The sequence below is a fragment of the Argentina silus genome (assembly GCF_951799395.1).
Source record: "Argentina silus genome assembly, chromosome: 17".
NCBI lineage: Eukaryota > Metazoa > Chordata > Actinopteri > Argentiniformes > Argentinidae > Argentina > Argentina silus.
In genome coordinates, this window is record NC_139671.1 from 7347453 (window position 1) to 7372002 (window position 24550).

The window sequence follows — 24550 nt, forward strand, 5'->3', positions numbered from 1 at the left end:
CCACAGAGATATCCCTGCATTAAATGAAAACTGGCATTAGCTCACCTCAATCTCTGGTAGGACTTCAAGAGTTTCTCCCCAATAGTCTCATGCATCTCTGTAAAGTTAAATAATATTGTTATAGCCCCAACTGCCAACACTAGAAACATTATCAAATATTACTGCTCTGGACTCTCTGCCAGTCTCAAGGGTAATGTCTTGGCCGACAGCAATAATGTATTATTCAGTCAAAGTAGTGCTCAAAGCCATTCATATGGCAGCTGACATGGCTACTGTAGGCTTTGCACAGCAAAAAAATGCAAATACATATCAATCATGTATACTCTGAAAAGTACTCTGTATTTTCAGGATTTATAGGGCATACATTATGAATAATGGGTTAATGAACAGAGAATATACACAATGTCAATAGCAGGAGTATTTGACACAAACCTGTATCAGCTGGAAATTTCTTTGCCTTCTCCTCCAAGAACCATTCTCCTGACCTAATTTTAACCTCCCTGAGAAGAGCAAAGAACTGCATTGAACTTCAATCTACATATTTCTATTATAATGGTATTAACCCATCACTGATGATGGTGTGTGTGATTTTTTTAGATACACGAACCTATAACAGTAGCAATCAGTTACAGCACTGATTTAAAGTGTGTTTTATAACAATGGCATACTAGTGATGTCATAGGTATGACACTCATGTCAAAAGTGCGGACACGCCTCTGATAGCCCACCTGTAGGCGTGGCAGACTGTACACTTCCAGCTCAGAGCGGACACGCCCACGCGGCACTTGTTACAGATGCGATGGCTACAGCCGCAACACACCGCGCCAGAGTTCCAGAACTTTCCCAGCGGTCTCTGACAGCGGGCACACGTCCTCTCGCTGTACTGCCTGGAGAAACTCTTGGCGCCCTTCCTCCTGATGTCCTGCAGCTCCGACTTCAACCTCCTGTGATGTTAGTGGGATGGAGATCATCATGGAGATGCCGCAACAACTGTACTACACTTACAGACCTATTTTCATCACATTTTCATCAAAGTCCTTGGTTTCGGGCATTCATTCAAATTGACTACCTCACACTAGTATAATGGATAGATCAATTACTGTACTGTTCGGAACACATATTTTGAGGAGCAGCAGTCGTTCATGTTTTCATGTCACTGTATCTGTCTGTAGTCTCCACAGACACTCTCATGTGAAATATTCATACAGTAAAAAGTGAAAAGCTTTGCATGAGGGTGTTATAATATAATAAAGTGACATTGTTTACCTGATCCTCTCCTCCTCCATAGTGCGCAGCATCTTGTCCCTCTGGAGAACCTCCAGAACCTTCTCTCTGTCCAGAGCTTGGAGCAGACTCAGATCCATCTTGAAGAAATGTCTCTGTCTCGCTCCCACTCTGTAATCTTCTTCTCTCGTCCGCACTCTCCTTCTCTGTCTCTTTTTCGCTCTCCTCCCTTTCTATCAATCTATTTCTCTATTGGATACCAGATGCTTTTACCAGCCTGGGGTCTTCACTCGTTCATGGAATGAGAGTAGGCTGAAGGTCAGTATCAGCTATCCCAACTCCCCGTCACGATTTTTTTTTTTTTACAGAAGCTCCAGCTACGTCAGAGCCCTCGATTTGGATTGATCTCAACGTTTCAGCTCTGATGTCCAGCCACACGGGGAGAGTGAACTCTGACCTGGTTGCAAGGTTCCTCTTCTCAGGGGCAGGTGAAGACCTTGAAGACCTCTTAGGCAGTGACCACTAAGACAAAACAGAGCAGGCATTCAGCAAAGAAACTCTCACAGTCAGTATCCTTCCCCCAGGCCACAGAGGCAGAAAAGTAGAAAACCTACAGAATAAACATATCATATACATAGTGCTATCAGGCCCATCTTTTGGACATAACACTTGTCCTGCCTCCCAGCTCCTGGTTATACGCACATAAACCCCCTGGCATTCGCTGCGACGTCAATGTCACAGTGCTTTGCTCAGAATAGTAAATCACATTCGGTCCGACCACATCCCTCATCCATTGCTTCTGCCACAGCTACAGTAGCTGCCTCTACCTTCTGACGTACCCACCACTACTGCTGCTACTGCAGCCTGTGATGCTCCTGTGAAGGCAGGGCCACCAAACACACCCAAATGCCAACCCCTGCATTATTGATGGCTGATTCTGTTCTCCTTTTTTTTTCCCTCCACCGAGTGAGTGTATTTATGCTTGAGGGAGAGGACAAAGTATGGAGAGAAACGGGGAAGGAGGCTTATCGGTAGCTGAATGCCACCCTGTTGTTGGTAGATAATGGCCTGTCTTTGGTACTATCCAGAGCAGCAGGAGGCCACTGTAAACAATCAGTGTCAGATGTGATTAGGCTGGCCGGCCTGTAGAAGCAGCAGTTATATTGTACAGTATGTCTGTCCTCTGTATTTTGTCCTACTGTGGCTAAACAGGCTTGTCGGTACAAATGGTTTGTTATATGAAATTGAATACATTTATTTCATTCAATCACTTGGTAAAGGCTTTTTCCAAAGGTTTTAAGATGGTTTGGAGTGAGAAAACCCACTGTAGATGTATGATAGCATGACAAGGCTACTTTAAAACAAACATCTCCTCCACAATGCTTCTCTGCTGTGTGGGGAATTCAATTAGTGCTTGTAAAATTTTCAAGAGCTGTTTTTCAACTGCAGCATTGGTTTGCCAAGTCTGACTTTGATAACATTTGCATAGCAACCTTTGAGAGGCAATGCAATGCAAAATACAAAAGTCTGTTTTTTTTGCTGTGAAGAATGTCTTGTCAAACTAAAAGTTAAGTAATTGCATCGTTACCGGTACAAGCAGACCACTGTGATTCATGTCGGGCGTGGTTAGTGATCATGATGATGATGACATTATTTCTGAGAATGAATGGTGAGCTGAAAGCAGCCCACCACAGCAATGACAGGAAGATGACACCTGACTTCATCTGTTGGACCACATACGCTGGCTACCAGGCGTGAGAACACACACGTACTCTTACAAAGCCCCCTGACACATCTTCCTGCAAGATAGTCATTTCCTGGATGACCTTACTTAGCACAAAACTGACACATGTCTTACTCAACTCTGGCAGAGAGAAGCGGAGAGCATCAGGGATTCCCACGTTCCAGCCCCACAGCCCACAGCCCACAGCAGCTACCAAATAAAACCCCCCTGGCCTCTAATAGATAGCATGTGGTTGAGGTCTGCCTGACTCTTTGGAACCATTGATCTGTTCCTCTATTGAAAAACGCCATTGATTTGAGGTCTGACCCTATTGTCTGGACAAATGGTCCAAACACACAGCTGTGTCACCCCTCTGGTTCTGCTATGTTTGGTCAGCTGAGAGGTAGTCTACTCCACGTCAGACTCTTTGTGCAACCCGACCTGTCTCACTGATAACCCCGTGCTCGCACATATCTTTAAAAACGATAACATTTAAAAAACGATAACATTACACACTGAGGGGAGCATCTACAGTACGTCTATTGAACTCTCTGAACACGACGCACGACACAGCGGACGTGTGTAAAATGTGATAATAACCTAGAATTAGGATAAGGGTCTGGGTTTATCGCAAGGACAACATCAGCACTTGCAGAACTTAGTCATATCATTCCTCTTTGAAGTCACTGCCTTGCATGATAAGGGCATGATCCGTAACAGGACTGTCACAGGTATGGCTTTGACAAAGTACCACCTCATTTTCTAGTCACCCCAGATTAGCTACATACTCCAGATAAAACAGCCAAGATAAAACGACTACTGAATAGTAACCTAATGCTTATGCAGTTGATTCAGAATGAGAGCAATTAAAACATGCAATTAAGACAATTCCTCCCTTTACATTTGACATGCTCTTGGTCATTTGTCAAGGAGTGATTTTATCACAAATGTAAACATGACTTACTAACCTACTCACAAGCTAAACAACATTGGTAAGACAGCTGGGCTTACTGAAACTGCAGTAGCTATAACCAAAGAGACAGGACCAGCAGACAATATGCTGAGCATAACTTCTGAGAATGAAAGTGACTACTAGTCATAGTCCAGCAATACCAGGGTTATCAAGAGACCAAGAGAGGTGTTGAGGGGATAGCCCTTGTTGGCCATCTTGTCAGTCCTTAAATTGTCCTGTCAATTATTACTTAGACAAATACAACATATAATTCCTCTTGCTGACAAACAGTTACTGTACATGCTGCATTCTCAGGCATGGCATCTTGTCACATCCTCTAAGAAACCCCCAGAAACCCAAACTAATATGACGGAGATTCAGATGAACGCAGGGTCTTACCTCTGAGGCCGCAGTGCTCTATGAGTGGGTGCTCTGTGAATGAGGCAGGTTTTTATGTACAGAGAGCAACAGGGGTGGAAACCTAATTTTCTGCTTCCTTCCTTCCTTCCTTCCTTCCTTCCTTCCTACATAACAAAAAACTGCCTGCCTGACAGAGCAACGGTGTGATTGTTAATCTGGACTGCAATTTCTTCAGCCTGGAAGACTTTGTTTTCCTTTGTTGAAGTCAACAGTACCCTCTTTCTGTACAACTGGGCAGTGTTGATTGAATCCCATGAGGGAGATGTGTTATAAAAAGGATGATGATGTCATTCCAGACCATTCCTTATGTGAAATTGTGAACACACACTGTAGCTGCCATTACTGACTGTCATGAAAGGAAATCATGTTTGCCACTCTAGGGGGAAATTCTTGGGGCCATCAATGTCAAATCCATGTTACAGTGACCTTGACCTAGTACATGAACAAACACACAGCTGAAGAACTGGGGAGTACTCTTTCAACTGTGGACAAACGAGAGGAGAAAAGCAAAGCTCTTCGCTGTGTTGCTTCCCAATGGAAGTTCAGCTAACTACATTTGTATCCACCTTATCTGTCATCTGAATGCTGCTCTTGATTTTACATTAAACAGAAGCATGACCCAAGGTACACACACACACACACACACACACACACACACACACACACACACACACACACACACACCACACACCCACACACACACACTGTACAGTCAAATAGTCCTGTCGAGCATTTAATCAACTTGTTGTCCATAACAACTTACAGCAAAATCCTGACAATTACAGTAAGAGATCAATAAAAATACACAATATGTAAAAACACACAATATATAAAAACATTGATATAAACAAATTACAAAATAATATAATCAAACTAAATTACAAGAGCATTTGGCAAGTGGGACCTTGAGAATGATGGATGTGGAATATGTGGTTTCCCAGTCTTCCTTTGACTAAATTCTCATTTTAGGCTTCCACACTCCATATTGCAGCCAACTCTCTGAATCTCTGACATCTGACTCGGAATTGGCAGGAGTCTCATAGCTAATGACTGAAACAAACAATTCCAGAATGTCTGAGGTTTCCTGAAATGTTCCATCTATTAAAATCACTTGTGTGCGGTAGTATAAATAGAATTCCAATGGTGAAAAATGTGGTTTTCTTCTTTTGTTCTCCCTCTCTTTCTAAGATGAAAGATAGTTGTTGAGTTAAGCAGAGCCATACATAGATGTAATGACTTCTTTGGTGCAGGGTTCTGGTAAACCCCTCGGTAGGTCCAAAGTCCAAAATGGACAGAAGGTCTATCATTCAGACCCATACAATTATTTTTGACAAGATGCCTTTCGTTGTGTCTAATGTTTTGGATATTAAAAAGTCTGTAAAAATGTCTTGAGCTGTAGTGTTTCAGCCACTGATATCCTGTCGTGGTAGAAGCTGAGCCCTGTCAAGAGTTCTATGTCTCGGACCCGTGCAGCGTGGAACTGGGCCCACTCCTGGACCCACTGGAAGTCCGATCCATTCTGAGGAGACAGGAGAAGAACATAGAGGGGGTATCAACAGTGACACCTACTGTGCCGTATGGTTGGTTTCTGTTAATTACTATGTAGTAACAACCCAAGAGGTCCTTTCACAAACAGTCAATTGGGGCATCTTTGCAAAAACAGCTAGACGAGACAAGATCTCATCCTTTCTTAGTCATATTTTGTTCCACAGTGGTGTTTCAGGTGAACAGCAGACCTCTATAGGAAGGAGTGGGAGAACAGACAGACAGAGTGGGTTACTCACAGCGCAGCTCTCTGTGTGGTCAGGTCTGTGGGGGAGGATAAAGGACTGGGCCTCCAGAGGACCCTGACAGTCGTCAGGAGTGAAGGTCTTGTTCCCACAGCTGGTCAGGATCACAAAGAAATGTGTGGGGAGTGGAGCCTCATTCCTGCAGGACACACAGGCAAAACAAATGACACAGGGGAAGGTCAATACTAAGATACAACAAAGACACAACAACTGTAATCATTTGTTTCTTATTGCCAGTAGATAAAACATGTAGGTGAGACAAACCGCTCTTTGTCCTTGGCTGTGTGTGAAAGATAGACTTACGCTGTGGTTGCTGTGGGAGCATCAAACTTCCCGTCGTAGTCTTTGTCAAATATCGGTCCACTCATAATGTTGACTCCATTCAGCTGCTGGGAGTATTTCAGTATGAGGATATTGTGGAAGTAGGTCCAAATATCTGCAAGTATAGGGTACTATCAGTAAGCACATATGATGAAATAAATATAAGACTATATGTGTGTATGCCTCAACTGTGCCACCAGAGGGCAGTGTCTGTCAGGGTATTCACAGAGGATTTGCTGGGTGAACCTCATAAAACACACTTGGTGATGAACAGATACTGTATTCATCTATCTTTGTCCACACCCAACAACAAAAATAAAAACACAACCATTTTCTTATCTCACCTTAACCACAGGGGAACACAATATTGTATCATCCAAACCACGTTGGTGTGACTATGTACTGGGGTATTCACTATTTCACATCAGAGTGCAACTACAGGCTCGACACCAAGGAGCCTAAAACTCATATCGCTGCAGCCCACAGTTCACCCACAGTTGTGAAAGTCAAGAACACCCTTTTTCTGTATTAAGCAACACATGATATGGTATATTTCATTTGAATAACCACAAATTGTTAAATGGATTCCAATCTACTTAGGCCAAGCACCGAGTGCAAAAGGGAGTGAGATTGTGGCTTTTATCATTTAAAAAAATAAAAGTCCTAATTACTTTACTACAGTTCCCCCATACTTACTTTTTTCTTACTTGCTTTTGTTCCAACTATTCAACATGTCTAGAATGGCAATTAAACAATCAAACAATGACAGAGCCTATTAGGACCAGGACCAACTCGCAGGGTTTTACAGTGATTTCTACCTGTTTATAAGGTTGGCCCAAACCTCCCTTATCCAGGACTTCACAACTGTCCCCCAGACACAATGATGGCCTGTCTGCTGAACCAATGCCTCCCTGTTACTACTTTGGCTAGATTCAAATATGAATTCAGATTTGTAGCTGTCAGATGGAGACCATTTGAAATAACTCAGGTTGGCTGGACAATAAGTATGTTCCTAAATCTACAGCTTTGGTCAATGTCCACAGGGGAGTCAGCAGATTCCTTCAACAAAACCGTTGCTTGTGTTTCAACAAAAACGGCTTAGTTAGATAAACGGCCTATGTTATCTCAGCAGCTAGACCTCCATGCTGAGGTTATTAAATGTTTCAGTGGGAACAATTCATATGTAATTGTGGCAAATTCTGGGAACTGAGCTTGATGACAGCACAAAATATATATGACTCATTTGAGAAACCATTGTAGAACCATTAGTCCTCCTATGAGAAAAACATGTGTCAGTGAACGTTAAACAAGACATGACATGACATGATGATGTCTGCTCCTAAGCTCGACTGAGAAATCCTACTTCCAGAAGACTGATTGGGTCGCTAAGACATCATGCAGATGTTGTACAATGTTGTAGCAACTGTGAAGTATTCAAGACCATCAGCCCCCATTGCCAGGGAATATCTGCCAACTGGCTGAATCTGCTCACCTTTGAAGGCAGGAAACATTGGCGCCATGTTGCTGGTGATTAGTGAATCAACCTCAGGCCCATTGACACTCAGATCTGCAGATAGAAACAATGGAGGAGGGTTATTTCATGATAATTTTTTTTTTTTACAAATATTAAAATATATTACACTTACACACACACACACACACACACACACACACACACACACACACACAGCTGGTAGGGGCGTGCATATGTGACAGATGGGACATCTGTAAGCATGTACAGTAATGTGGGGGTAGGTAGGTGGGGTCGCGGATGGGGGTGTAGCCACACCCACACACTCACTAGGGGGATGCAGCAGGCCATAGGACAGGGCAGGGTCGTCTCTATATCTGAGGCACATCTGGCTTGCGGGCGACGGGACACGTACGTCTGCACGCACACACGCCTCTGTTTCTGGACTCAGTGGCTGGACATCGATCTGAGGGAGAGAGGGAGAGAGGGAGAGAGGGAGAGAGGGATACATAGAGAGAGGCTAGGTCAGAGGGCCTGGGCCATCGGCCAGTGCAACAATTCTAGTATATGATATGTTAGCTGTTCTGTTGGCTTAATTCCATTCTCACTGTGTAATTAGGCCGACATAGTGACAGTGCTTTTCTGCTTGGGGTGTACCTTCGAGATCCCAAAAAGTTTATCATCTAGTTTCCTTCTTTTTCTTCGAATGGGTTTTAGACAAGAGAGTAATGGAATAGAGAGGGACATAGAGCTAGAGATAAAGACAGGGAGATACAAAGTAAAGATGTACCAGGAAAACGTTTTCTCTTTGACCAATAAGTTGTGATTTACGTTGAGGTTCCACCACATAATGACTAACACAAGAGCTGTGAAAGCCAGCACGAGCGGAGAAGATCTACTGCCAGGCCCGACCCTGCTCTACACAGCCTAGCTTACACAGCACATATTTTACAACCTCCATTAATGTCCCAGCCAAGAGCTAACCACGCATATGGTTGCTTCTCATACGAAAAGAAACGTCTATCTTTAGACATAAAAGAAAAAGCCAGAGCATGGACTCACTCACCAGTGGCGTAATTGTATAGGCGACCCATAACGGCATGAGAAGGGCCTTGCTGTAGCCGTTGATGTAGTCAGCCTGGTGGAGGAGACAGTAGTTAGCGTTCTCCTGGAGGACTCGAGGGGTTCCGTATGGGAGGTGGAGATGACGAAGCTCGGCTCTGGAACCTGAGGGGGCGAATGATTAAAAACAATGAAAAAGAGAAATAGATCAATTACGCCCACTGGGTTGTTATGTGACGCTTATTGAAAAAGCCACTGCAATTACATGCCACATTCACATGTACTCACTAGAATTAGTCTTGATGAGCTGTTTGTTCATAGTCTTCTCCTGAAACAGATAATTCAGTATATTATGCAAACATGTCTCATCTGTTGCTGTGTTCAATTGCTCCTCAGAAACATGTCAATTCCCACCACGATTTTGCACAGAATTACTAGGATGATACCCCAGTCAGTCGGACTTCCCAGTTTCAATGAGAATGGACACTTAACTCAACCCCTTCCCCACGCCTGCTCCCTCAGTGGGTTTGAGCCCCAGCCCCCCCCCCCCCAACATAGGTGACAGGTTCGTACCCCTGCCTTGGTGCGGGAGCTGCATGTGCAGCCCAGGTCGTTTGAGGGAGCGGGTCCCTTGGCCTCGCAGGGCGTGTCGTGGGAGAGCTCTGCAGGGTACACCGGGAGGTGGGGAGGGCTCTTCAGGAGGTGGTTCAGACTGCCATGGGTCCCGTTGTTACGAGCAGGGGGGATGTCCAGTAAATCTGACAAGATATCAGATAACAATGACAAAATTGTTTTATTTAGTTGTTCCTTAGTTAGTTGTGTCAGCAGCACTGTGGTGTGGGTGTGTGCCATGCAGACGGGAGGTGCAGTATTGGCCCTACAGTTTTTTTTCTTCAGCAGGGGATCTATGTATAACCTTGGGTTGCACCTAGGACATTATAAAATCCCCTTTTAATCGTATTACAATATGACGGAAATTAGGAGGTATTCTCACTTTCCTAGGCAAACAGGCCAGAGGGGTTAATGGTAGAGTGAATGTCCTGGTGTTCATGACCTTTACCTCCACAAACATCCTCCATGAAATGAGTTTGTAATGATTCATATGTAACAATCATTAAGAAAAAACAGCAAGCCCAATTTGAGACTTATCCCGTAGGCAATGATTAGAGGCATGCATGTGTAGCATGTTATAGAGCATGTCTGACTTACAGAAAAGCCATCTTGGTCCCCCTGTCGAATGACAAAGTACAGTGGCTTACCACACAGGAGGTTGTAAACTTCAATGTTTTCAAAAGGTGGAACAACGGTCTTGTATTTCAATCCTGGTCCATAACCAATGAAAATGGTCTGAAAAAAGCAAATATCAAAACAAATCGACATTATACAGATGAGACATGCTATTCATAACAGTAGAATAGACATTGTTAAAACTGTATTGCACCTTAGACAAACTAAGGGTGACCTAGAGAGCTACGTACTAGTGAACAATACTTTCCCTCCACCTCCATAGACGTCAATCCCATAAACAGGCCTTGTGCAAACATTTGAATACGAATACAGTAGCTAAAAGTAAACAGCTTGGGAGTTGAATTACCCCCCAAAAGGTTAAAGCAACTAAAGTAACCATAAGATGAACCCTGAATGTGGACGGCTACTAACTAAATAGATGACGTTGTCTGCTTTGTGAAACACTTTGTTTCCCTTCCTCTGTCCAGACGCCGTCAAGATATTTTCAGCACAGACTGTTATTTAGCTCATTCACCTGTTTTTTTAGAGAAGTGTGTAACTTTGTTAGCTAATTATACCAAGGTAAAATTCCGGGGCCGACCACGGACGAAAACATGCACAGACCTATCATAAACGGCTAACACGGAGATGCCAGGGAGACATCTAGTAAATACAGCCCCATAGGGAAACAAAACAAACCCACAGGGTAGACAGTGTAGGTGCTGGAATTTCAGCTGGATTATTTTGGGAGCGAACAGTAAAGGCTCAGCCTGAGAGGAGCCAGCCTGATCTCTCTTCATAAAGCTCACATGTTCTCTCCGGGTTCAGCACCAGCTCCATCTGGCTGAAACAATGTTAGGAGCTATTCTGGCTCCACTATAGAGCTTCATAGAGCCTCATCACCAGATCTGAATCAAACACTGTTAGTGGATTGTGTATTCTCTATGTACTCCCTTCAATGTACAGTATACAGTAGTACAGTAACCATCCAGGCTATTGGTGAAGCTGATATTTAGTTACAGTATTTTATGATGGGTTTCTTTGCGTCTGTTGTTGGCAAAGCGGGCATGTTGTAGTGGCATACAGGGTATCAGTTGACACACAGACAGCCCTCTCCCCCTGACCTGCATGTTCTTGAAGACGTTATCCGAGCCATGGAATCCGCCGCTGCAGTACTTGATTTCCTTAGACTGGCTGTGGAAGAAGAGAGATAAAAAAGTGACAGTCCATTAGTATCTCCAGACGTGCACACTGGAGCACACACACACAGACACACGCACACACACGCACACACACGCGCGCACAAGCACTTGCACATGCACGTACACACATACACACGTACGTACGTACGTACACACACACACACACACACACACACACACACACACACACACACACACACACAGACACACACACACTCACTGAGAATTATAAATCGCCAGTCTGACAGCTGTATATAACACCAAACAAAATGGCCTTTCTCTCTCACCATCTAAACCTCTTAACTGTGGCAACCATATACACAGGGAACAGCCTTCATTACCAATCTCCCACATCAATCAAGACAGCCCAGAACATTAGGAAGGCACAAATAAAAGCTGCCCAGGCAACTAAATTAGCCTAATCTAATCGCAGCCCATTCTGTTAATTCACAGCCTTTCTGTTCAATCTATAAACTAGCGCTGTTCATACTGTTTGTGACCGCTGTTAAGAATTCTAGGGCCATATTAGGGTCTAGAAACATCATTTGAATGTCCTCTTGCCAAAATAATATCAAGGACAGTAAACTGTATCAAAAGTCTATTCAAGTGGATTATCCTTTGCCCAGTACCACCAACTGGTTTAAAAGTGCATGTAAGGACAATATGGGTCTTACCACAGTTTAGCTCAATGACAAAACAAATAGAGTGAATGAAAAACTGCATGTAGTTATAGAACTTTAAAACTACAACAATTGCTTTGGTATTAAGTCACTGCCATAGAAATTGTGCAGTTCTGTTGACCTACAGTGCTGCCTGCCAGCCAGGCTTCATGTACAGATGGGCCCTCTCGATGCGCAGGTTGTTGGCGAAGTGCATCCGTTTGGGGAGTTGCTCTTTAAGGTAGGGCCTCATCGGCTGGTCAGGGCTCCTGCACTTCAAAACACACAGACAGAGAGGGGGGAGGATCAATGCAGGGCAGAGGGGGGGTGCTTGTTTAACATGAGCTAAAGCTAGCAGATCCTTTTCTCATTCATCTTATGTACACAGAAGTCACCAGGGCATTCAAATACTTCACATACCGACAGGTTCTTCACCAGGCCTTCATAGTCGACTGGAGAGGTGAAAAGAGGGGAAGCATCAGACACAACCCAAGGGTGAAGGCACTGAAACTTAATGGCAGGAAGAAGGACGATGGCAGTTGGGAAGTGACCCGTTATCACGTGGAACTCACAGGAGTAGAAGTCCTCAGGGAGGCGTTTGGGTCGTATGCGTGCGGCAGGTCCTTGGATGACGGTGAAGTCATCAATGTTGTCCTGGTAGGAGGCGACGTACGCAGCCTTCTTGCAAGAGGCCTCCTCCATCCCTACACAAACAACAGTTAAAAACAGTCACCATTATTGTTGTTTCTGTCAACTCTGCAGAGTGATATGAGAACCAAGAAGAGCGCAGAGGAGAGACTAGATTGTAGTAGAGGACAGTACAGTATGTGACTCCAAACAGCACAATATTTACCCTCTATTATCTGTACCAGATTTCAGAGAGCAGAAGGAAAAGCTTCCGCCACACAAAGAGAGATTTATACTGTATCTGAACATAATGTTTCCTTCAAATAAGAAGCATTGGCTATTGTTATTAGGATTCTATCCATGATTTCAAAATCACTTCATTTTCAACCGCAGACGTTTATCTCACCGACAATCAAATACAGCCTTTTCATGACAAGGAGCATACAGTATGCATACAGTATGCATACATTCAACATACAGTATGCATGGCATAACTTGAATCATTCCTATTTGGGGTTAGGGTTAGTTCTACTGTAAATGCCACCGGCCATTAACAACCAGTCATTTGTTAAGATTTAAAACCTGACTTCCAAATTACAGCGCGTATGATGGGGAGCTTATTACAAGGACACTTGAGCAGCGGCATGAGCCACATTCATTTAATTTCCCTTATCCTTTGCATGTCTAATTACAAGACGAGACGCACGCCCTCTGCAGATTTTCCGAGCATCTCTTCCTCACGCTGCCCTGCCTCTCTGCCAGTTGGAAGGAAGATCTCTTCCACACTTGTGAATCCCGACTGTTCACACTCCACCTTGTTCTTCAGCAGCTTTCGCTCCTGCGTGTTAGTCTCCTCCAGCAACAGGTGCTGTGACTCGGCCAAGCAAACATTGTAGCTGACAGTTGGCCTCCGAACGCCCCCATAATGGAGAGCCTGAGCAGAGGCCACTGAACAATGCTGCAGCGCTACAGTTAGGAGACATACAGTTACTGTATTTGTGTCTCACAAGAGCCAAGAGATGTTTACAATTGTTTTGCTGGCAGATATGCTCCCTGTGAAAAGTAAAGCATTGTTTTTACAATGCCGTGTTTTTACAATGCACTACTGTCTTGGAAAGCAGAATGGACAAACACAGACGGGAAGTAATTCTGCTGTTTTCCAAGAGCAGCTCCATACTTATACAGACCAGCTCGTTCAGATTAGTGGTGGATCCACATGATTTACAGCACTGTCATGAAAGAGAGTAGGCTACAGAGTGTGTGTGTGTGTCTGTGTGTGTGTGTGTGTGTGTGTGTGTGTGTGTGTGTGTGTGTGTGTGTGTGTGTGAGTGAGTGTGTGTGTGTGTGTGTATGTGTGTGTGTGTGTGTGTGTGTGTGTGTGAGTGTGTGTCATTTGTGGCAACATTGAGCTTACCGTGGTCAGACAGGACAACCAGATTGACACAGCGGTGCAGGCTCCTCTGTTTGAGACCCTCCATCAGCATTCCCATCAGCCTGTCCACATTCAGCAGGGCCTCAATCACCTGCAAACACACAGGCATTAATGCATTATAGTAACAGTTAGGGCCTGGAGCTTTTCCTGACCAAGTGACCAAACTAGGAAAGAATGTTAAAAAAAGGAAGAAAAAAAAATTGAATTTTCTCCTGATAAGAAAAGAAATTAATGGCCCTACAGTATATCTTTTCACGAGACCACACACAATATTTCACCAATATGCCCTGTTATCAAACACATCCCTGACACTGGATTAAACTGTTTAAAAATGTAGTGCATTAACTGTTTTTATAGGATACAAAGTTATCTATTAATCATGCTGTTGCTATTTTTTAAGATATATTGTTAGTTATTTATTACTCCATTGTTTAATTTAAAAGCTCATAGATAATATATAACACAGCTGTTTCTTTATGTGTGACTGCTTTGTTGCTTCTACCGAGTCTTGGCTGTGTCTGATTTGTTATTTATAAACTACTGCTCACTGGATTGGTCAGTTTAATCGGTAGACAGGGCTAACCTGACTGCTCATTGGTCCATAGCGATGGCCTGCAGCATCTGGTTCCTCCAAGTACAAAGTGTAGAAATCGGGCCTAAAGACGACATTAGGACACAAAGGGTAGGTGCAAGAGTACCGTCCAAATGCAAGAGACACACTGTAAGTGGGTGGCCTTTCTTACAAAGTTATGATCGGAAAAATGATGATACAAAATGGTAGAAAAGTATACTGTATACTGCATACCTTTCACCTTGGGGGTAACTTAGCCATTCAAATATGGTTGAGATTCTTTTCTCAAACGAGATGGTCCTGGGAGAAAGTATCACAATGGATATCTTAAGTTATTCCTAAATGATATTCAACAGAAACATTTAATCAAATCTATGTGGTGGCAAACTACTCACCACCTGTCCACAAAGGACCACAAACATAACACAGGAATTATTTAATTAACGTATTATGTAACAGTCTCTTACCTATTATACTTTTTGTAGAAGTTTGGGAATACACCTTTGATTGCTACATCTGAGCCAGGCCAGAAGAAGGTGCCTGACTTCAGGTTGTTGTTTGTGGCAGTCAGCCAGATCTAGAGAGAAAGCAAATGTGCATTAAGAGCAAAAAAACAGACACTAAATGCTTATCTATCTTCATATATCAGAGCAGCATTGCTTTATCCATTACAGATAAAGCCCCCCCCCCAACAAAACAAACAAATCTAATCTAATCACAGTGAATGTGTTCATCAATAATACTACTTAAGGTTATTTACTGAGAGGACTATATGAGCACATATGATGCGGAGAGCGTGATCCATTTTGGTTTATCGATTAAACAACATGAAGACAAAGTGTGCACTAATGGCGCGGTTTTGATTCTGGGAAGCTGCCTCTTTTTTCCTGGAGAGAGACATACGTTCAGTACAGTACCTACGATCTCAACAGGACCGTCTGTCACAAACTAGAAGAATGGCCTTTAGGGGGCCTCCCATTTCACTCCAAGCCACAGAGCGTCTTAACAAGCCCTGTCCACAACTCTCGCAAGCTGTCATTTTGCGGAGGCAGAATCCATAATTATTTCAAGAGGCATATTATGGGGAGCGATTCAGATAGAGATAAAGATAAAGCTGAGGGCTGTCAGCAAAACAAGTGCCTTGCACAATTCATGGAAAGCTAATTACAACATATACAGAACATCATGATCAAAGCACCACAAGTACTGTTCCCAACCAATCATTAATATATCTTGCATTTAAGTATGCTATCGCTTTATATTACTGTATACAGCCTGTCAATATCCCTTGTTTAGATTTAGAGCTCGGATGAGTTAAGTAAGAGAACAAAGCAGAATGTTAAAGGCTCAGTTCTAAGTCATTTCATGTTTTTTTTCAGTGACACGACATGGTGCTGGGAAATGTCCTTAAACAAACACTAAATGTTATTCATTCATGATTTTTCCAGTTTATTGTTAGGGGAAGAAAATGTTGGCTGAAGAAGCACTGTCTCAGGCTTTCTCAAGCTACAAGAATTCACCCAATGTGATCCAAAGCTGCACTCTGTAGGTCACAAGTCCAATTTCTCCAAACACTAGGAGCTGTACCAATAAACTAACTAGGAGCAGAGATTCACATATGTATAATCCAATGTATCCACTCACGGGTTCTCCTTGATACCATTTTGAGTTGAACTTCTCAGACACTTTTAGACTGAAGGTGGCATTTCGGGTCACGTCGTACATCTTGTTATCCACAATTCCATGGGACTCAGGATAGAGACCCTGCAGGGATTGACACACACACACACACACACACACACACACACACACACACTTTGTGGTTGAGTTTACATACTAACAGGACTAACAGGTATAATCCTATCTGCCTTCACTGTGTCACAGGCCTCTTCAAACAGACAGAGCCACAGGTTAACCCTCCCTGTGTTGAAAGAGAAGTGTGGCTGCTAATTAAAACGGGTGTTAATCCAGCAGAGCTGTAATCACAGCCGGGAGCTGCTCATCCCACCAGTGGTTTCTCCTCCTCCTCAGGAGTGTGTGTCAAGGAAGACAGCACACCACCACAGGAGCGCCTTTCTTCTTCATTACACAGCTGTACTGTAACTAAGCTAAGTGATAGCATCTGATCAACAGGATTCACAAATAAGACATACAATAAAACATAAAAGACATATGTTTTGATGAAGTGGACCCAATAAAGTATAGCATGTGGCAATGGAAGCTAGAGGGGAAATAAACTATTGGGGTATACAGCTCTTGACCAGACTATTGGGGTATACAGCTCTTGACCAGACTATTGGGGTATACAGCTCTGATTTCCGAGGACCACCACACTTACAGTCACTAAGGTGTAGTGATTGGGGAAGGTCTTGGTGGGATAGGCTGGTCTCATATACGGGGTGGAGGTGCCACAGTTGCCTGAAATACAAAGAGGTGAAATCAAACTTAGGTTATAACTAAGAAAAAAAAAACAGTGGATGTCATCAGCAAACAATGAGGTGTTTAGTTACTCACGTAATTTGCTGATGACTGGAAGGAGACTGGCATAGGCCTTTAAATACCCCGCCCGGAACCCATCCATAGACACCAGGATCAGAGGGGGTTTGGAAAAACTGGGGGTGGAAAAACAAAGAAGAAGAGAGAGAATGAGTGTATTGAGGTACATTTAGAAACCCTTGTGGAAATGGAATAATGCATCACTGGGAAACATGAGTCTAACTCTGGTACAGTGGAGATGTTACAGTAGCAGGGCCGTACAGTAGGTCTGTGTGGGGAAACACAAAGCTGCTCTTTGACTGGAGGGACGTGAACAGACTGAGTGAGAAGGAGAAGCAGGATTCAGCCCACACAGACACGTGTGGCAGGACAGGAAGAGGACTTGTGGCGACATCCCAAGATGAATCAAAGGCTTCAGTGGGTAAAAACAGAGTTTCCCCTTTCTCCGAACTTTCCCCTTCCCTCATCAACAGAAAAACAACTCAACAATAAAGCCAGATTTTACTCAACTGTTGGCCTTGTCTCTCTCTTTTCCCTTCTATCGCTAACAAAGCCAAATGGAGGATAGGTACAGTATAGGGTATATTAGGGTTATTTTAGGTTCTCTGTGGTTTAGTAATAGGCATATTAAACTTCTACAATATCAATATACATTAAGACAGAGAGGGTAGTTTCAGAAGATATTCCTGTGTTTCCCTGTGAAGACTAACCACTCATAAAGGAAACCCTAAACTGAAGTTACAGCCAATAGAACCCCCCCCCCCCCCCAAAAAAAAAAAAACAACAAAAGAAAAACATGAGAATGAGTAACGAAAAAAAAAAAAAAAAAAAAAAAGTAAACAACATTCATTATTGGAAAGACTAAAAATGGCTTCAAGAGAAACCCGTAGTTTACTTTTCCATAGTGTCATGAGTCTAGGGTCACACCCTTACTACTACAACTACAACTACAACTACAACCACACACACACACACACACACACACACACACACACACACACACACACACACACACACACACACACACACACACACACACACACACACACACACACACACACACACACTTCCATACATGTGTATCCAATATAAAGCCTCATTATTCCAGTTTCCATATAGACAGTACACTTTTCCACTGTGGCCTGAACATCTGCACTCAAACAGCTCTATCATAAAAGACAGGAGTAATGGGTTTGGGTTAATCCTGTTTTCCTCTCACAATTTAAAGTAGCAAACATTTACAAACATAGCAAATGACCTAAACTTGAATGCAGTACATTGTTTTTGTCTGGACTCACAGACTACACTGTTATTTGCAGTAGTCTACAGTTAGAGCACTCAACAACAGTTTATGTATAAAGTCCTTTCAATCAAGGTGGTCCTTAACCTAACTGCTGGGCCTCCAAGTTCAACATTCAACTAGATATTATCATCAGACTGTGTGTTTAAAAAGGGTACAAAGTGTGTTTGCTCTTACAGAGTAACGACAGTACAGTGGTTATGGGAAAAAAAAACGATATTACCCAGCAGGACATTGTGGTGTTTGGATGTCCTCACACTCCTCCTCTAACCAGGTCTTCCCTCCCACTGGAAAAGACCGACATCGTCAGTGATGACATCATCACAGCTTAGATAAGTTCCTTAGGAACACACACTAAAGCTGATGGAACTCTAACTACTGAACAGAGCACGTCAAGTCTACATACAGTCTAACAACTATGAAAATAGGGTACAAACAATCTACTGTGTCACAAAGAATGAGGCCAGCATTTGCGTTAGGACTGCTTAGGCTAAAGCAAGCCAAAGAAAGGCGAACGCAAGCGGATACGACCGTGTGTTACTGTGTGGCACGGTGTTATTAAGGCGTTAGAGCAGGTATGATGTCAACTGAATGGCGTTATATGGGCCTTGAAATGTGGATGGGAGACTCTAAGCATTCATGAGGTGACCAAGGACAGTGTACGACTGAGGGATTCTTATGCTGGGGTTGGGGGAAATTCCACCACACTGGGGAGCTAGAAAAGAGAAAGACCAAAATCAACACATGCTGTACACACATCAGATAACAGACATGCAGGTTTATCTGGGTGAGTCTGATCTCAAAGTGCAGAGGAAACACACAACAACACGCAATCATATCTTAGCCAATTTCAGGAGGAGGGAGAATCAGTTGTAGTATACACACACAGAGTTCAAATGCAAATGTGATAGGAATGTGATATCTTTTCTATGGAAACAAACCTCCTGACCTTTGGTAGGCCTTATTTTCCTCGCACAAACATCAATCATTATCAAACCACGATGCCGTAAGGACCAAGCACTTGGTGAACAGGCTATGTAGACTTTGTACAACCGAGGTTGTCCTGGGGTTGGTTTAATCTGTGCGTTTTTACCCTTGCAGACACTGTTGTAGTTAGCACAGCAGTCTCCCGCCTTCACACAGTCCTCAGAGCAGAAGCACAGGCTATTGGCCAACCTCTCCTCACCGCAGCGGAATTTAGAACAGGTCCAGTGCTGATCTGGTGGGGAGACGGAGAGAGAGAGGGAGTAGTGTTTACGAGGGAGAAAAAAGAGAGAGAGGTGTGTGTGTGTGTGTGTGTGTGTGTGCGTGCGTGTGCAAGAACACGGTATGTAGGAAAGTCATATGAGGATAAACTCCACAGTTACACCACTCCTGCTTCTAGAAACCAACCACACCGTCTTTGAGGTAAAACTGTTTTTTTAATCCTCTCAGACTACTACACAAATGCAAGTGACTCAATGGAATACATCCAGACCTACACTGTTGGTATGTGGCCTCCCAACCACATGCCAACCGGAAAACACAAACCAGCCTACTCTAAATGTCACTACTAGCTGCAAGTCTGAGTCTACAGAGCACCTCTTCACAGACCATGTGGTACTGTCTCGGCTGGAGACAACCGGGATTCTTTAGCGTGTCTATGAGAGAGCAGTCTCCCTCCTTCCCCTTTCGACCATTAGTGTAGTTTGGACCGTGGTCAACTGGACGTTCTTACAGCGGGATGCTCTGTCTGACAGGCTAGGAGACGGGCTGTTGTGTACACTAGTCATCCATGGGAAAAAACACTCCCACTCCCACACCCCTGGAAGGGGCCTCTCTGGGCTCTCTTGGAGGAAATGTGGAAACACATGTGGCACCACAGTCAGTGCACCGGGAAACTACACAGCAGAGAATGTCAGCACCACTCCCAGGCAAGGGACGGCTGACCACAGCGACCAACACGGGCTGTGTCTCCTAAAATGGCAAAGGGGTATTTTGGACACTGTGGTTTCCATCGGTGATGACACTCACACGCTTCTGCCCACAGCTTACCAGTTGGACTCTGTTTATCCCACTTAGTCTCTTGCTAGAGTCAACATGCCACCCAGTTGACATTCCAGTCAAATGAACAATTGTGTTTATGATGTCTTATAGAGAACAGAGAACATCTTTATCTTGTGCACACCTCATTCATACACACACGCGCGCGCGCGCACGCACGCACGCACACACACACACACACACACACACACACACACACACACACACACACACACACACACACACACACACACACACACACACACACACACACACACACACACACACACACACACACACACACACACACACACACACACACACACACACACACACACACACACACACACACACACACACACACACCAGGCTAATGATATCGTAGTAGTGGGTCAGCAACTTGACCTCTGCTCTTCTGCTCTAAATACCTCTGGTGTAAAGTTTCTAAGGCGCATGAAGTACTGTAGCTAGCACTTACTGGGCTCTAAACACACCTCCTCGTAGTCCAGACAGCAGGTTCCCGCGTCCTCACAGGACGGGTCACAGTGGCACGACGCAGACTTGTCCTTGCTCCCAGTCACACACCTGTTCTTACAACTGGTCACTACAGGGGGAGGGGCATATGGTAAAAAGGTGAACGATTACTTAGAATAACTAGGGTCATTTGACAGATTAAAACAACTAGGTAAGATTAACCACAGTTAAGTACATCTGAGTCAAAATGGTTGAAAAAACATTGGAGCCTATTGAAATTAACTTGGAGGGAAATGCGAAAAATCAAAAGACTAGATCTCAGAAGTTGTTTTCTATTGATGATTGATGTTGATTTCTATTCTTGCCTGAAAGAGGTCCATTGTCTGGGAGAGCTCACAATGATAATGGTGGTTTGTTTGGTCTTACAGTAATTGGTCAGTTTTGCAAAGCAGCCAAACACTAAGAGCCAGAAATGAGCCACAAAGACAGTTGTTTGAACTTGAAACTGTACCTTTCACATCACAGCGCTGCTTAAAAGCAAACACCACAGCAAGGATGACAATCAGCAAGCACAGCAACAGCACCTAATGGCAAAAAGGGACAAGTCAGAAAATTACTCATGTGTACAGTACAGTATTAATGCGAACATAATGTGAACACATTAACATAACATAATAAAGTCAGCAGTTTGCTCAGAGGGAGGCCATTCCAAACTATAACTTTCTGATGAGCCATCTTTTAAAAGTGTTGTAGACTTTTGGATTCCTTTTATTATCAAATCAACTCTCCGAGTGTGCTCTACTCACTTGATCATGTCTGATTTATTATTTATGTTTAACTCTTGCCAAGAATTCAATCTTCTGGAGCTTATTGTGTGGCTTTTTTATATTGTGTACATGGATTTTAATGACTTTCACATGCACTGTTAGTGAGGCTAGTAAAGTGGAATTGCCAAGTGACTTCACTTACAGCACCACAGAAAAGTATTGTGTGTGATAAAGAGACATTTGACACCACTCTTTGACGGCATGTGCCTTGTGCAGCGTTGATTCGCTACAGTATGCCGTCGGCATTCAGCTTATTAGGAAAAACCATCCAGCTGGGTTTTGTGTTGAGCGAAACAAAAAAACAGACTACGGTTTGTCTTTTCTCTGTACACGAGTTGTATGGTGTTTTAAAGGGGCACTTCACCGTGCGTTAACCTGAGGTGAAGTGCCCCTTTAATCAGTTCCATTCAAATGGAAAACTCCTCAGTGTAGAAATAAAACTGGCATTCTCCACATCTGAGTACTGTATATTGGCCTCTGTAATTAAGGAGTCCAACCGGATCATAATGTAGCTCTTCTCCGCCACTGGCTGATGGGTCTCCTTGCCCAGGGAAGGATGCAAGGCAGGGGCATGGGGTATGTAATTAGACGGGCGGTTCAAAGGCTGGAACAGAGGTTTAAACGAAGACAGCTCATATCCAGCGGTCTTATCGCCTCAGCTTTAGAGTCCTAATAGGTTCTAACAGGGCATATTGAGATTACGGGTAGTATCTTATTGGCACAGAACTCTTTCATTGTGGGTTAAAACCCCATAATCAAGAGCTTGACATATAAAGAGGGTTCACGGGTTGGATTTCTCTCTTGGAATCTCTGTGTGATCTGACTGGTAGAGATTATTCCTCCTCATTCATATAATGAAAATATAAAGTGTGCTCAAGTGTATATATTTTCATTTCTCTCAGCTTTCACTCAGGTGTGTGTGTGTGTGTGTGTGTGTGTGTGTGTGTGTGTGTGTGTGTGTGTGTGTGTGTGTGTGTGTGTGTGTTCTTGGGTAGCCATGGCTCCCTCACTGAGGACCAAGAAAGCAAACACACAGTCTGGTGAAAACCTACTGGTCAGAAGCCAGTATGTTGGAAACCCAAACATGTTTCTCTAAACTGTGCAGGTAAAGCAAAGGCTTTCAAAGGCTTTTTTAAGCCAATTGTAAGCCTTTTAAAACTGTATTTTATCAGCATAGGCCTACGTGTTGACTCTCCAATGAGCAGCTGCTTGATACAACATGTTGCAGGAACCCACTAATTGGGTGAGTTTATGGTACAGTAACGTACTCTAACATTACCATGTGTAGTCATATTTCACAACTCCAAGCCGTTGCTTGCTGAATGAAAGTTGATTCATGCCTAATCTCGTTCACTGGGACAAAGTTAAGTCATTGACAGAACGATGTTGTCCACATGCAAGCCTCAAGTGTTGCGACATTGCGCGGTTGTCGTAACCGTAACATTCTTGAACGTCCGAGGATAATTGCAGATCACTGTAACCTCAAACTCAACGGCTTAACTGTCTGGCAGGCATACAGGTGCTTGGGGTTCAGGTTCAGGTTCAACCATAAAATCTTGATTCAAATGCAATGACCAGTCTGTGTGGCTGCGCAGCATTATGCCGGATTCAGAGTTAATTTACCTTTTATATAAAAATGTGGTATGTTGATAATGGACTACGGCTATACGCCTGCTTGCTTTCCACAGGCTATTCCACTTGTAGTTTGAAGAAATCAGAAAAGGCCTAAAGTGCTATTAATAATTTAACAAAAATATGGCATGCCTTCAAATCCGTTGAAAGAGCTTTGAAGCTGCAACATTATATCTGGAAATAAATGTGACAGCGATGAATTGCGATGCCCTTAACAACTTCACTTCATCCGCCAGTAAAAGGAGAAGCGTTGATAAACTTGATATTTTCCTTACTGAAATCGACAAGTTAACAAAGACCACTCACCCCGATGATGATTCTGCAGTTGTTAGAAGTCTTCTTCCTACCCTGCTCACTGTATCTCATCTGATTGTCCAGACCTGGCGACCCTAGTAAAGTGGCAGCATGCTCGGTCGAACGGTCATCGCCTTTGGATATTTCCATTCTGTAGAAGACTAGGCAAGATCTCGTTCTTGAGAATAAGTCTTACCCTCTTTGCCTGTGGACTTTGTAGGTCTCAATGAAGAACCGCCTTCTTTTTCATCTCTTGACTTCTCTCGAAGTTTGCCAAGTTCGCAATGCCTATTATAATGTAGTGAAAAGTACCTATGGCGCGGAAGCCACGGTCAGTCCGCCTCTCACCCACCACCACTCCCGCGTCCTGCCAGTCAACTTTTTCAGGCTCGGTATTTTATTCCCTTTGGAAATGTTGTGTTGGTCCCCGGACCATTTGAAATGACATCCGTTGTATGTACAGTAGACCAATGCTGTCTGCTGTCTAGATCCATTCAATCACTTGCAAGTCACTTTGTCACTTTATTTTGTTGTTGTTGTTGTTGTTGTTTGTGATGTGAGCTGCTGTAACGCCTTAATTTCTACTTCTTAATATCTCTCTCTCTCTGTCTCTCTGTCTCTTTTTCTCTCTCTCTCTCTCTCTCTCTCTCTCTCTCTCTCTCTCTCTCTCTATCTATCTATCTATCTAGGTGTCGTGCTGCCGCCACCTTTTGGTGATTATGAATATGAAGCTTGCAAGCCTACAGCTGCGTTTAGAACGACTCATACTAATGCCTAATCGCATCCTAATCAATGTATAGGCATTGTAATTAAAGTTCCTATAA

The 24550-nt window shown here is 43.5% G+C and overlaps 2 protein-coding genes across 2 annotated transcripts in view; both read right to left on the reverse strand.

Annotated features, from left to right (window-relative positions):
• sytl3 (synaptotagmin-like 3) overlaps positions 1–1364 on the reverse strand; it is a gene marked incomplete at its 5' end in the record, with an annotated part of 5861 nt that extends 4497 nt beyond the window's left edge. The window contains 4 exons of the mRNA XM_083688841.1: positions 46–97; positions 433–500; positions 729–944; positions 1267–1364. Of these exons, the coding sequence (XP_083544967.1) occupies positions 46–97; positions 433–500; positions 729–944; positions 1267–1364 (434 nt within the window). The remainder of the gene's footprint in view (positions 1–45; positions 98–432; positions 501–728; positions 945–1266) is intronic.
• Positions 1365–5036: 3672 nt separating this feature from the next.
• Positions 5037–23876, reverse strand: enpp1 (ectonucleotide pyrophosphatase/phosphodiesterase 1; the record flags this gene model as incomplete). The annotated part of the gene is made up of 25 exons (XM_083688838.1): positions 5037–5838; positions 6104–6248; positions 6413–6545; positions 7923–7997; positions 8232–8367; positions 8968–9128; positions 9252–9291; positions 9537–9721; positions 10223–10310; positions 11315–11384; positions 12198–12325; positions 12472–12503; positions 12624–12755; positions 14093–14201; positions 14694–14766; positions 14916–14981; positions 15149–15258; positions 16326–16445; positions 17020–17099; positions 17196–17293; positions 18701–18764; positions 19571–19696; positions 20978–21103; positions 21485–21557; positions 23739–23876. 25 exons carry the CDS (start codon positions 23874–23876, stop codon positions 5686–5688), a joined length of 2661 nt encoding a protein of 886 aa, XP_083544964.1. The 3' UTR covers positions 5037–5685.
• Between the last annotated feature and the right edge of the window lie 674 nt (positions 23877–24550).